The sequence below is a fragment of the Lactuca sativa genome, chromosome 8 (genome assembly GCF_002870075.4).
Source record: "Lactuca sativa cultivar Salinas chromosome 8, Lsat_Salinas_v11, whole genome shotgun sequence".
In the NCBI taxonomy this organism is placed as follows: domain Eukaryota; kingdom Viridiplantae; phylum Streptophyta; class Magnoliopsida; order Asterales; family Asteraceae; genus Lactuca; species Lactuca sativa.
Genome location: NC_056630.2, coordinates 164238922 through 164252438, shown reverse-complemented (window position 1 = coordinate 164252438; position 13517 = coordinate 164238922). Strand labels below are relative to the sequence as shown.

The 13517-nt window shown below is 32.3% G+C and overlaps 3 protein-coding genes across 4 annotated transcripts; 2 read left to right on the top strand and 1 right to left on the bottom strand.

The window, feature by feature from the left end:
* Positions 1-1908: 1908 nt before the first annotated feature.
* On the top strand, positions 1909-3722 carry LOC111878206 (uncharacterized). Its single transcript, XM_023874711.3, has 3 exons — positions 1909-2830; positions 2926-2998; positions 3452-3722. Exons 1-2 carry the CDS (start codon positions 1949-1951, stop codon positions 2971-2973), a joined length of 930 nt encoding a protein of 309 aa, XP_023730479.1. The 5' UTR covers positions 1909-1948; the 3' UTR covers positions 2974-2998; positions 3452-3722.
* Positions 3723-6002: 2280 nt separating this feature from the next.
* On the bottom strand, positions 6003-9376 carry LOC111878205 (protein DETOXIFICATION 44, chloroplastic). 2 transcript variants are annotated; one of them, XM_023874710.2, is made up of 12 exons: positions 8922-9376; positions 8625-8746; positions 8194-8495; positions 7957-8092; positions 7795-7891; positions 7614-7714; positions 7332-7495; positions 7179-7250; positions 6968-7084; positions 6793-6888; positions 6563-6684; positions 6003-6475 (listed from the first exon to the last, which is right to left on the bottom strand). In XM_023874710.2, the coding sequence occupies exons 1-12, from the start codon at positions 9233-9235 to the stop codon at positions 6412-6414; spliced, it is 1707 nt and encodes a 568-aa protein (XP_023730478.1). In that variant the 5' UTR covers positions 9236-9376; the 3' UTR covers positions 6003-6411. The 2 variants fall into 2 exon arrangements, with proteins under 2 accessions (XP_023730478.1, XP_023730477.1); XM_023874709.2 differs by having other exon boundaries at positions 6003-6480; positions 8922-9375.
* A 2967-nt stretch (positions 9377-12343) lies between these two features.
* LOC111878200 (uncharacterized) lies at positions 12344-13097 on the top strand. Its single transcript, XM_023874705.3, has 2 exons — positions 12344-12664; positions 12783-13097. The coding sequence occupies exons 1-2, from the start codon at positions 12344-12346 to the stop codon at positions 12921-12923; spliced, it is 462 nt and encodes a 153-aa protein (XP_023730473.1). The 3' UTR covers positions 12924-13097.
* Positions 13098-13517: the final 420 nt, after the last annotated feature.

Sequence of the window (13517 nt, the reverse complement as noted above, 5' to 3'; positions counted from 1 at the left end):
ACTAACTGGATCTTGGGAGACTCTGATTTTAAATAATGTTTTGGAAATAATAGTTTGTAAACACTTTCATTAATAAATGGATCGCTTTTGAAAGGTTTAAATTTGGTGAAATTTTTGAGATGTTACACCTAATGACCTTAACAAGGATTAAATATAAGGCTCAAAGGTTTTGGAATAACTTCTGCTCACAAGAACCATAATCTTGGGATCAAAACATAACAATACCGCCCAAACTAGATCATCAAGGTTAAGACTTTATACCTCCAGAAGATAGATCAAGATGCACACTTTCTAGATCCACAAGTTCCAAGGTAACCAACATTTCTCCAATGAGCTCATTTCTCTTCAATGTATACTAAAAACACTCCAAATCACTCAAAAGTCCCAAGAATGTTCAAATGAAGGTTAGGATTTCAATTTTAGGGTTAAGGTTGATGGAGGCTGAAGATAATAGGGTTTGGACACAAGTTAAGGCCTTTAAATAAGGTCTAAGACCCTAAATTAGGGTTTGCACCTGACTGGAGTACACCCAACATACTCCAAGGTCCCCCCCGCTATCAACCATCCTAATACGCCTGACGTACTCCCTGTACGCCCAACGTACTAGGCTTAGCCCTAAAACCACCAAACTTCTGAAGGTCGTAACTTCTTCGCTCTAAGCCCGATTTCGACGATTCTTATATCCACGAAAATGTAATGAGAAGCTCTACAATCCTATCATCACTCATTACCCTTAGAAATTTCCGAATTGAAATCCAAAATTTATAAAATGCCCGAACTATCACTTTACAATTATATCATTGGGCTCCAAAGCATAAACCGAACTCTTGGATCACATAATCTACATTACCCACGTCCGAATGGGTCTAAACCTCTCTTTCATAAAGCCCAAAGCCTTATGATACTTGATCTTCGGGTCACGACCCCGAATTATGAAACGACTCAAAATAGGGTGTTACAGAAGATATGATGGATAACCATATTGATTCATGTTCAAATCCTGATACTACTCAACCTATATGGCCATGAAAGTTCATCTGCAGTGACTCAAGGATATGATACATAACCTTTTGTTTGTAGTGGGGGCCGGTATGTGAAAACTGACTCATAACCATCATTAAGGAAGTTCTATTTCCAAAAACAAATATATGATTTGAAAATATGTCATTCTATTCAATCATGTTTTAATTGATCTCCTTTAATATTTCTATTCCATTCGAGAATTTTATAATCCAACCAATAAAGTGTATAATTCCTTTATAAACCAAAATATTGATAAGAAATATCATTTATAGCTACAGGTCGACAGTCACACTGGTTTGACCACACCGAAGATTCAAAATGACTAAATCAGATAAAAAGTAAGTTAAGATATTATCAGACTAGATCAATAGTCTGTATTAATAATATTTTTTTTTACAAAGTCAACTTTAAACAAATGTCTTTAACACAAAAAAGCCAAGAGTGGTTTTTATGTTTTTGTTTTTGTTTTTTTTTCAATGGCCAAGCTTGTTAGATTGGATAAATAGATTATATGTAGAAAAGTTTCATTATTTTGAAAAAAAGAATTTAACAGAAAAGTTTCAATTATTTAATATTTTGTCAAATTAATGAAAAAATCTTTATTTTTATTTTAACAAGAAATGATAAATTATCGTGTAAATTAAATAAATAAGACTAGTCTATTCAAAGTTTTTTTGACTTTACAAAAAAATTCTCAAAATAATAAAATTTTTCTGTATAAAACCAACCGATAAATAGCCATATTAATGAATTACGAACAAGAAATTAAATGAGGACTGAAAGTATATATTTAAAAAACGAGAGGATTATACTTGCATAAATTTGATACCTTATGGGTAAAACATGTCAATCTTGGAAAAACTAACCTTGATATTCCATGTCTACCTCCCTTTCGCAGACACCCACATAGTCAAAACCTTCCGCCATGGACGACATCTCCGTACAGAAGATTCAAATCTCCGGCACAACCCTTGCTTCCTTGATCCAGCGTGTTTCCTCCTCCGTCGGCGATGTCGATGGTCTACTCTTTGGCCGTGTAACTCACATAACCCCTTTAACTCTCTCCGACGATTCTTCCGCTTCCGCCTCTGCCACCACCTCCGATCAATCAACTCTCATCGCCACCGTCACCTCATTCTACTCCTTCACCTCTACATCCACATTCTACTCCCCATCCGGCCACCTCGACACACCAACGCTCAACAACCTTCTCTCCACTTCCTCATCCTCCGACGATCGCCTCATCGGATGGTTTTCTGGCCGCCGTAAAACCCACCTTCGGCCATCCATGAGAGAAAGCTCCGTCACCTCTGCGCTGGCATCCAATACCCAGTTGTCTTCCCAAGTCCAAAACTCCCCCAAATCTCATGCTTTTCCCCCTTGCATCTTCTTCCTCCTAACGACGCCGTTCCAGGACCAATTAATCCACACTCACGAATACAAAGCCTTCCAGTTCCAATCATCAACCGATTCCTTCGACCCCAAAACCCTAGACGTGGTGAATTTGGGTCCAGCTTTCCGGGGTCATTACAGTGATTTCACACCCAAATCCCCATTTCCCGATCTGCCATTTGAGGTGAAGGGATTAAATTGCGAGTCTATGGTTGAAGATTTGGGTAAAAAGGAGAATGAAAAGTTTGAAAAATTATGTGACCAGGGATTGAAAATCGAAAGATTGAAAAATCTAATGGGTTCACAGGCATCTAATTATACTGCCGAATTGGAGGAGCTGTATAATTCAATGCTTAAGAAGTTGAATGGATTAGCTAAGCTTGTCGAACAATCGTCTGCTAGGGTTCTTGAACAGGTTAGTTTATGTCTCCAATTGTTATTATAACCTATAAGCATTTCAAATTAACAATTTTTATGCTTTATTAATGACTTTTGTTGAAATGTTTACAGGAAAATCATAATATGAAGTTGAGATATAAAGTTGCAGGATTTGAATGATGTTTGAAGATCATTATGTGTTGAGGTAAAACTTTCAATTACAAATCCTTTATTCATTTGGAAATGGAATCTATTTCTGATTAGATGCAAATAACATTTCACTTTTTTTTCCCAATTGATGCAATAAACTTTTTTTTATACAAAATAGGTTAAGATGTTTCAATTTATGCCCAAAAGATGCAATATTATCACTTATCTGTTTAATTGGTTGAAACGTGATTGCATAAACCAAACATTGTTGCATAAATTGGGGAAAAATTGAAATCTTTGTAGTAAAATTGCTTTATCGTTTTTTGTTTCTAAATTCTTTGTTGATTCAAATTTGCTTTTAATCATTGATGTTTACATAATCTTTCTTTTGTTATAGTTGAAGTTTCTCTCATTGTACTTTTTAAAATATTTTTTTAAGGATAAATGTAAGAAATATCAACATAGTTTCATTTATTTGTTAATGTTTTTAATTTTTTTTTTTGTTTAGGGTTATGGGAAGTGAAGTTGAAACCAGAAGCTGGTTTTGTAAAATTTTAAGCTGTGGATTTGGTTGCTTTGGGGAAAAAAGAAAAACTTGGGATTCATGATGTGTATAAGTTAATTATGGATTGTATTTATTTATAAACCATTAAACAAGTTTTTTCTTTGTGATTTGAATTGAATTTGAATCCATTCAATGTCTCAAAAGAGTCAGAGATCGGATGTTATTTTTGTATTTTTGGAAGGAAATTGTTTCTTCTTGTTGGTTTGGTTTCAAATTGCAACTTTTTAAGCATGTTTTGGCTTTCTTAAATTGAAAGGTTGAAGTTATAAAAGAGTAAGAAACTACTTAAATTGTTCAAAAAACATTGTTGATAAACAAAATCCGTTACCACATACATCATGCAATCAAAATACAAAACGGAAATAATAATTAGTTTTTTGAAGTTGAATTCCCAAAAGATAGATCCAATTGAATCTAATAAACTAACCAACAATCAATCATATGGGGTTTCAAGAAAATACATTCTAGTCGATTTCTTGATGATTTTGATGTATAGACTTTGTTAAAAAACGTTGAACTCTCATGGAATTTCCTTATATACTAGTTTAACTTGGTCAATAACCCAAGCTCATAATTAATAACTAGAATTAATTGATTAGTCAAATATTATTATTTAAATTTCTATAAACAATAATAATTTTATTTATTTATTATTGATTAGATAATATAATAAATACACATTTTCTTTATTTATTAATATTGATTAATTAATAATAATATTGAGGGTAAATAGTACAAAAGGCACTAAGTTTACACAAAAATTCTAATTTGATAGTGTGTTTTTTTTGTCTCAACTGTGTTTTCTAATTTTTTATAATTCTGACCATTTGACCGGTCAATCTAATTACCTATGACGTGTCAAAATTGAATTTTTTTTTCACAAAAGACACTAAGTTTTTACTTTTTTTTTTTCGATTTGGACATTAAGTTTAATTTCTTCTTTCAATTTTAACACTTTGTTTTTTGTTCCAAATCGAATATCATTTTTCCAATTTTGTTCAATGTTGACAATTTTCCATTTGAAACCATATAAATATTTTTTTTAATACATTTTTAATCGTATAAATACATTTTTTTCATTTAAAAACCATATTTTCGTATAACTACATTTTTTTTACATTCAAACCATATTTTTATGCATAAATATGTATTAGTTATTTATAAAACCGTATTTTATATTAAATATGCAACTGTAAAACCAGTTTAAATGTTTGGAGGCGTGTAGTCGATCAAGACCTAGATGTCAAGCTTGTAACCGGTGAAAATTTTACATCTTATTTGAAACTTATGGTTAGTTTGGTTCTCATGATATAACTAATGCATATTTATACATTATGAAAAAAAACTACCTTGTATTTAAATAAAAATGTGGTTTTTAAATGAAATAAAATGTATTTATACGGTTTAAAATGTAATAAAAAAATATATTTATATGGTTTCAAATGGAAAATGATCAAAATTGAACAAAATTGGAAAAATAATGTTCGATTTGAAACAAAAAACAAAGTGTCAAAATTGAAAGAAAAAATTAAATTTAGTGGCAAAATCGAAAAAAAGTAGAAATTTAGTGTCTTTCGTGGAAAAAATTTTCAATTTTGACACGTTAGCATGCCACTTCATCAAAACTGTCATGTCATCATGTCACGTTAGCAGGTAACCGGGTTAACCAGTCAAGTGGTCAGAATCGTAAAAAATTGGAAAACACAGTGTCAAATTTGAGACAAAAAAACACAATGTCAAATTTGAGACAAAAAAAAACACAGTTTCAAATTAGAATTTTGGTGTAAACTTAGTGTCTTTTGTGATATTTACACTAATATTGATCACATATAAGTATTATTTATTTGATGTATTATTAATCTTTATGTGACCCCATATGTTTGTATATAATTAACACCATAGTTAAATTATTTGTTTCCTGCGTCCAAGAGATTGGTGACGTGGCGGTGGTAATGAATGGTTTTTGAAGTGCTCTAGTGTCTTTTTTGAACAATTTGAATATTATGTCTGGTATCTATGATGTTAACATTTCAATCTGAACTTGCCTTTAGATAGTTTGTTATCCTTTTGTGATATTAACCTAAGACCAAAATCACAATATTCCTATCACCTTAAAAGACGCAACAAGGTGGGATAGAAATTTGCATTCAATTTCTCCTTTGTGCAAAAGATAGGAACACCTTTCTCTTTCTAGTTGTTAAAATGGCTCTAGAACACTTGACTAGTCCCATTGTGTCAAGGACCATGGTTTGTGTTAGAACCAACAGGTTACTTGATGAATCATATTTGTTATACAGGACATGACAGATCAGGTTTAAAATGTATTTGATTTAAACTGATATCAATAAGACAAAAATTACATTTCCCTAAGGTCAACAAAGGTAACAAATGCAACCTTAAGCACCTGGTTGTGTTAGAGCCAATGATTTAGTTATTGAAAAAATGTCACAATTGAAAAAAGTGAATCTAGAGAATATGATGCAAATAATCAAACTAGATATAACGATGCTTTTGGAATAAATTACGTAACAAATACGATAATCAACATTTATTACATACGAAAACTCTACAATATATATACATGTAAAAAAAGGAGTTTCATTTTGAGTTAACAATACTTTCTTCCCTCTTGTTATCCATTGTTACCTAAAAATCGTTTTTAGATGTATACTTTCGTTTATCGATCCATTCGGCCATATATCCTTTATATTTCGTGTTCTTTAAAGGTCCCCCTTCGTGTTCTCAACTTGTGTTCTTGAAAGGTCGCTTCAAATACATTTTTTTTTTTTTGTATCTGAAAACCCCAATTATTTCCTTCATAATCATATGATTGTTGCAAATAACCATTTATGGCAACATAACTAACTCATCATCATCATCATCATCATCATCATCATCATCGGTTAACTTGATCTTGATCTTGATTGGTTTGAGAGTAAACAAGTTTCCATGGTCCTTTCTTTGTTCCTAACCTAACAAGTAACATATATCAACTAAAGATAATTGAATCTTTTTATTTTTTAATGATTAATAAAATGTCAAAACTATTATTACCTCAATATTCCAGCCACTACACGCAATGTCATAAATAAAAACAATCCTGTCCAAACTCCAGGAAGACCAAATTGAGGAACAACAAGAAGAAAGAACAAACAAGTTCCTAATCCAATCACCACCTTCAAAAATTACACATCAAACACCCAAATAAAAATCCTTTTTTTCTTTTTTTTTTCAAAAATACAAAAAAGAGGTTTTAAATAATTGTATAACAATAGAAAACACACCATGGAATATGAAGCATATCCAAAATCCAAAACTCCATAGTATAGCCCATCAAGAACAAATGCTATAGCATTCATCGGTTGAGATGCAGCTACAAACTACATTATAATTTTTTTAACGAAAGCAAAATTACTAAAATGTCCTTGAATATGAAAACAAATGTTTCTTAATTCTTACCAAGGTACCAGATCTTGCAATATTTAGAACTTGTGAGTCTGTGGTAAATAAGGAAGACAATTGTCCAAACCCTAAGAACAACACAAAAGCTAAACTACCTCCAGATATTAATCCAATCTAATCAAAAAACAAAAATTTGGATTATTTTATTAGCAATATAATTTTTGTAACTTATTAAAAACCAAAAAACCGAATAATATATATTCTTAACCTTAAGAACTCTGTCTATTACTCTGCGTGATTCACCATAGTTCTTTTGTGAATAACTACTTGCAAGAATCGCCTACAAAACAACATAATCAGACAACTACAGGACAAAACAGAACAACAACAACCTTGTACTAGGTTAGTTTTTTAAGGTTACCTGTCCTGCAAGTGCTAAAGCATCAGTAAGCAAAGAAAGAGCCAACCAAACTTCTAAACAGATCTGATAAGCAGCCATGGGAATAGAACCTTCTCTTGCAGCTATTGATGTAGATAAAGTCATAGTCACAAGAACAGCAAAACTCCTCCACATTAAAAGCCCCCCTAAGAAATCACTTAATCCATTAAGCTCTTTATATATATATGGAAAATGGAAAATGGAAAATGGAAAATGGAAAATGGAATAATGGAAAATGGAAAAGTTTTTATTTTGACTTAATACCAGATTTTAAATATCGAGCAACTTTATCTCCATCTACATTTGGAGTAACAAGTTGGACTTCTTGATTTAGTTTCCAAAGTAGGATGAAAGCAATCAGATATCTGTTCAAGATTCAACAATGGGAATTTTATTTTTATATAATAAAAGTTAAAAAAAAAAAGTGAAAAAAAAGGATACATACTCAGAAATTACCGTTGCGATTGCAGCTCCACTAATTCCAAGTCCAGAAAAGAAAATCAAAATTGGATCCAATATGGCATTTACCAAATTTCCAGCAGCTGTGATAATTTAATAATGTTAATATGTAAATGAAAATGTAATTTTGGAAAGATGTAATACTTGCCAATAGCATATAGAGGAGTTTTAGTATCTTTAAAGCCACGAAAAGTTCCTTGAGCAGCTAAGGCTAATACAATTGCTGGAGCTCCAAATGCCCTTATGGAAGTAAACTGTTGTGCTGGTATTCTCATTGGTGAATCCTGAAATAAAAGATTACCAGATATACCCTTTATCAGTTACAATGAAAAGATTTAAACAATATGATGATGAATAAGTGTATGAATAGATGTAAAAGACGTACAACAGGTATACCCATGGTGTTCAATAGTGATCCAGACCCAAAGAAAAGTGCTATGGTTTCCCCAATCCCAAAAGCAGCAGCTAAGGCTAAAGAAGTTGAAACAGATGGAAGAAACTTCTTCTTACTTCCACCATGGCTGACAGAAGTGGAATCATCATCATCATCATCATCACCATTGACTAAAACTGCTTGTTCTTCAGCAACAAATGAGGTTGTGATATTGAGTAGGGGAATATTAAACAATTTTGCTACCAGGTTAGATATTGATATGGAAACACCAACAGCAGCCAATTCAGCAGAGCCTAAAAGAAGGAGTGAGCAGATGCATCAGATGCTTCTATGAGAATTGTATGATTGTTTTGGAGAAAACATTGGAAATTGAAGAAACTTAATAAGATGCATTGTAATGAGAATGAGTTTTTAGTTTTTACCTAAATGACCAACAAATGCAGTATCAACGAGTGAAGTAATTGGATCAGCAGCAAGAGCTAATGCAGCTGGCAATGCAATCGACATGATCTCCATTCCGAGTTCATCAAACGTAAGCTTATCTCTGAACTCCAAAACAAATTAAAACAACTAAATCACACACTTCGATAAGAAAAAATCAATCGTGTCTCTCCTTTATACATTCATACTCCCCAAATCAACTCGTTTAAAACTGCAACTAGAATTCTCGGATATTTAAAATCGATGGTGCAAGTTAGACAAATGTGAAGAGATATTACCTAAAACTTTGAATCAACGATGCGAATGGGTTGGATGAAGTCGAACCGGAAGGTGAAGAAGGTGCGACTTCATCCAAGTTCTCGTCGTCATCATTTGAATCAATTTGGGATTTAAATCCGGGTTTTTCTACCGGGCGTTCTGGGGATGAAGTGCTAGGGTTTTGCCTGGATGATGATTTGGGTAGGTTTCGAAATCGAATTGAAGAATCAGGGATTTGTGTGAATGATTGAACTCTGAAACAGCGATTATCATGTTGAAAATTTCGTGAGCGAATAAGAAGATGATTGTGGTGAAAGAGACAGATGCTGCTCATAATTTGCAGAATCTTAGAAGGGGAAGAGCAACCGGAAACCAGATACAGATTTTGTTATCAACTAATTTTAACGGCTACAATGTAAAGGACTTCTTCCATTGAAATATCTCCGCTCAATTTCTATGTTAACTAAGAAGCCACTCAACTATGTATTTCTTTTTGCTACGTAAGCGTTTTATTTATTTATTTATTTATTATTATTATTTTTAGACAAAACTTCAAAAATGGTCATGTGGTTTTCAAAAATATCAAGTTTAATCCTTAAGTTCAAAAAACCTCACAGATGGTCCCTATGGTTTCAAAACTTTTAACAAATGGTCCTTTTCGCTAACTCCGTTAGCTTTTGGCCGTTAAGTGAAGGACAATTCTGTCATTTCACAAAAGAGGGACCATTTATGAAGTTTTATCTTATTTTAAAAAAAAAAGAAAAAAAATATAATATATATTAAAGGGCCCCACCCTCTCTCTCTCTCGTATGGATGAGTGAACAATGTTTGACTGAAAAAGTCAGAATTGGATCGAGACCTTTCTTAATTGCTCCATACACCATCTCTAATTCTTCCACCCTCCTTCTCACATCTGGTTTCGGTTCTTCTGCCAATGGAAACTATAATGAATCACACAATTCGTTTACAAAACAAGCAGATCTCTCAATCCCTTCAATCTCATTCAAGAGTCCACAAGCATTTCTCATCCTTCTCTTCTTTGTCTCCTTCAAACACACATACACACACATTTCCTTTTATCACATCAACTTCATCGAAAAAGATGCTACAAGGATCGGTGTATCATTAGACTTACACAACCCCACCGAACCTGGCCAAATGTAGTTCTAGAATCATTCTAGTCAGAGAAAAATCAAAAGACACTTCTTGATTTAAACAAAGATCAAAAGGAATGAAGAACAAGAACACATAACAAAGAGAGCATGACATTACTCAGGTGGTTGAATTCTTCTAAAATGGACGAATTTGAAAGTCTCTAAAACACAAACTCACAAGATTTTTGAAACGAATGAGAAGAAGATCATCCTTGAAAGCTACAATCGAAAACGCACACATACACACACCTATTAATCGAGCCATCTGAGATAAACAAAAGACATTCATGGTTCGATTTCACCATTAAAATCGATTTCATATTCGAATTTGATTTGATATTGCATTAGGGTTTACCAGGTTTGAATCTTGAGAGATTGACGGTAGTTGAATCTTGACTGATTCAAAATTACCACAAAACCCTCCCAAACACCGAAGTCGTTGCCTTTGTCGTCGGACTTAAGGGTTACAGACACCCATCAGAGCTCTTGTACATGAAATGTGGGATTTTGGGTAATTTATGTCGAAGGTTTCATGTTGGAGTTTCATCAGGAAATGAAAGTGTGTGTGTGTGTGTGTGAGAGAGAGAGAGGGGGGGGGGAGAGGTGAGACCATTTAATATTAAATAATTATATATATATATATATATATATATATATATATATATATATATATATATATATATATATATATATATATATATATATATATATTAAATAAGGTAAAACTTCAAAAATGGTCCATGTGGAAGTGAAATGACAGAATTGTCCTTCACTTAACGGCCAAAAGCTAACGGAGTTAGCGAAAATGACCATTTGTTAAAAGTTTTGAAACCACATGGACAATCTGTAAGGTTTTTCGAACTTAGGGATTAAACTTGATATTTTTGAAAACCACATGAACCATTTTTGAAGTTTTGTCTTATTTTTATTGATATTCATTAATATTGGATCTTTATATTCGGTTACAACTTTCATTTTCTATGTATTTTTACTCTTTCACACAGAGATAAACCTATTTTTTTACACATGTAGAGCATCGGTTGACAACATACTCACATTGCAAATGAGTAATCAACAATCCTTGATTTTAATACGTTTAACAATTATAAATGTTTCAAGAATTTATTTGTGTGTAGGTTTTAGCCTTTTGTATAACATAGTAAAATTGTTGTAGCTTTAGAATACGTTACCATTTCCATTACTAAAACTAAAGTAGTGTTAAGATGACACTCATTAGTCATCAACGTGAATCATGAACACGTTTGTAAGTGTAAAGCAACAAGTTTGTAATGTTTGATAATATTCATTAAATATTCATGGGTGTTTTTATCGCAAGTGTTTGATAATATTCATGTGGGTGTAAATGTATCTTGCGAGTGTGTAACTATATTTTCATGAGTGTTTCAATTTCTAGCTATATTTTCTAAAATATCATTTGAATAAGCATTATTTATTACTAGATCCTATTGACCATCAATAGTAAGGTGTTCTTTATGGAGTGAGATAGCCCTTTAATGCCCTTTACAGCTATGTTATGCACATAACACAAGCAATTTAACATACTCAAACCTACATCAACATCATAGCAACCTTCAAAAAGGGTGTATTTCATGTAACATGTGGTCAACGTTGGAAAGGGGGGTAGTGAAAGCTAAAAGTAAGGTAAAGTATAAAGGCTTTTGTGTAATTTTCCATAAATTTAAATCTTGAAATTAGTTATTTGAGCTAGGCTATTGTTTTTTACTTTAAATGTTCAAATTTCATGTTGGATATAACAAGACATTACAAGTAATTTGATTATTTAAGTCGATTGTCCTTAAATTAGCAAATGAATATTGTTGATAAACCATCCTTTAAATTGAAGAAAAATTAAGTATAACTACCACTAACACAATTAACTTATACAATGGTTATAAGGTATGTTTGGCTTTAAAACAAACAGAAAGCTAATGTTGTTTTTACATTAAAAAACAAAATTAATATAGTTACGACCAAAAAGGCTGCCAAAAGAGAACATTATCAGGGTTTCATCTTTTTCCAAATGCAAAATAATGAAGCTCAAACCAAAGTACAACACTCACTCCACAAAGTACATGCAACTAAAGCATTATTACCCAATTCATGGCTAATCAAACACATGCTAAGGATAATGGAATAATATCTTGTACTACAAGGAATAAAATCATGCATCTTCAGTGTTCTCTTCTACCTTTTCAGATGTTCTTTTTGTCTCATGTTGTTCTTCTAGTTACTATAAATACGAAAACAGCCGATAGAAGATGCCAACAATGGGTGGAGATCATCAGAAGACGGCGGAGAAAAGGGTGGTGAAAGGGTGCATCAAGTCGGGAAAAGGACCATGGGTGGTTCAGCGGACCACCAAAGACGGCCGTGTCATCACCAGATACCGGTTTCCCTCCGACAGGGAGAGGCTGAAGAACCGTGAACGGGAGAGAAACCGGCGAAATGTTGCTCGGAAAATCTTTTCTGGGCTTCGGACTTTTGGAAACTATCAACTCTCAAAGAACGCTGACACCATTGATTTACTGAAAGCAGTTTGTGAAGAAGCTGGTTGGCATGTTGAAGAAGATGGGACGATTTATAAGAAGGTGTGTGCTAATCTTTATTAATTTATTCTTTTAATTTCTTGGATCTCGTTTCTTATTATATGTTATTAATTAACTTGAGATTAATTAATTAATTTCATATTTATGGTGTTTGATCAAGAATGTGTTGCATGATGATGATGGTGGTTATTGCACTTGTGATGAGAAGATGGATACTTATATGGAATCAAGATCGAAGATGCATCCTCAGAAAGACCATGATGATATCAATGTCACACTTTCTCTCACGTTAGCTAGCTAGTTAGAAACTAGGGTTTTGCATGGTGTTTTAAAGAATATTGATGCTGTTAATTAGGTGATATGCAATTCAGAAAATTGAATAGAAATTAATTTCGTATTTTTTAAGTGTTAATGCATTATACGAATTCATACTCTGATACTAATGGATGCAACTAAAGCTTGTTAGTTGTTTGATGGTGGAATGAAAATAGTTTTGTACTTTCTTTTGCCCCAGAAAACGATCCAACATTTTCAGAACATATTTTTCTTTTAAACAATACTAAATTATATATATATATATATATATATATATATATATATATATATATATATATATATATATATATATATATATATATATATATATTTATCATTTAACAAACCAAGTCCTACAGTGGTCAACAACATTTCGTTGTAGACTGTAGTAGTAGGCTGGTAGACTAGTAGGGCTATTGGACAATTTACCAATATTTTTTCGAGTTGACCTACCGCGGGACTGTTGCTCAATGCTCATGTTGGCGTTTTAGTATTAAAAAAATTAAATAACTTAATAAAAGTAAGAAAAAATTACAGAAATGGACTCTGTTGTTTGTCAAAAAGTCACAAAATTAGTCTT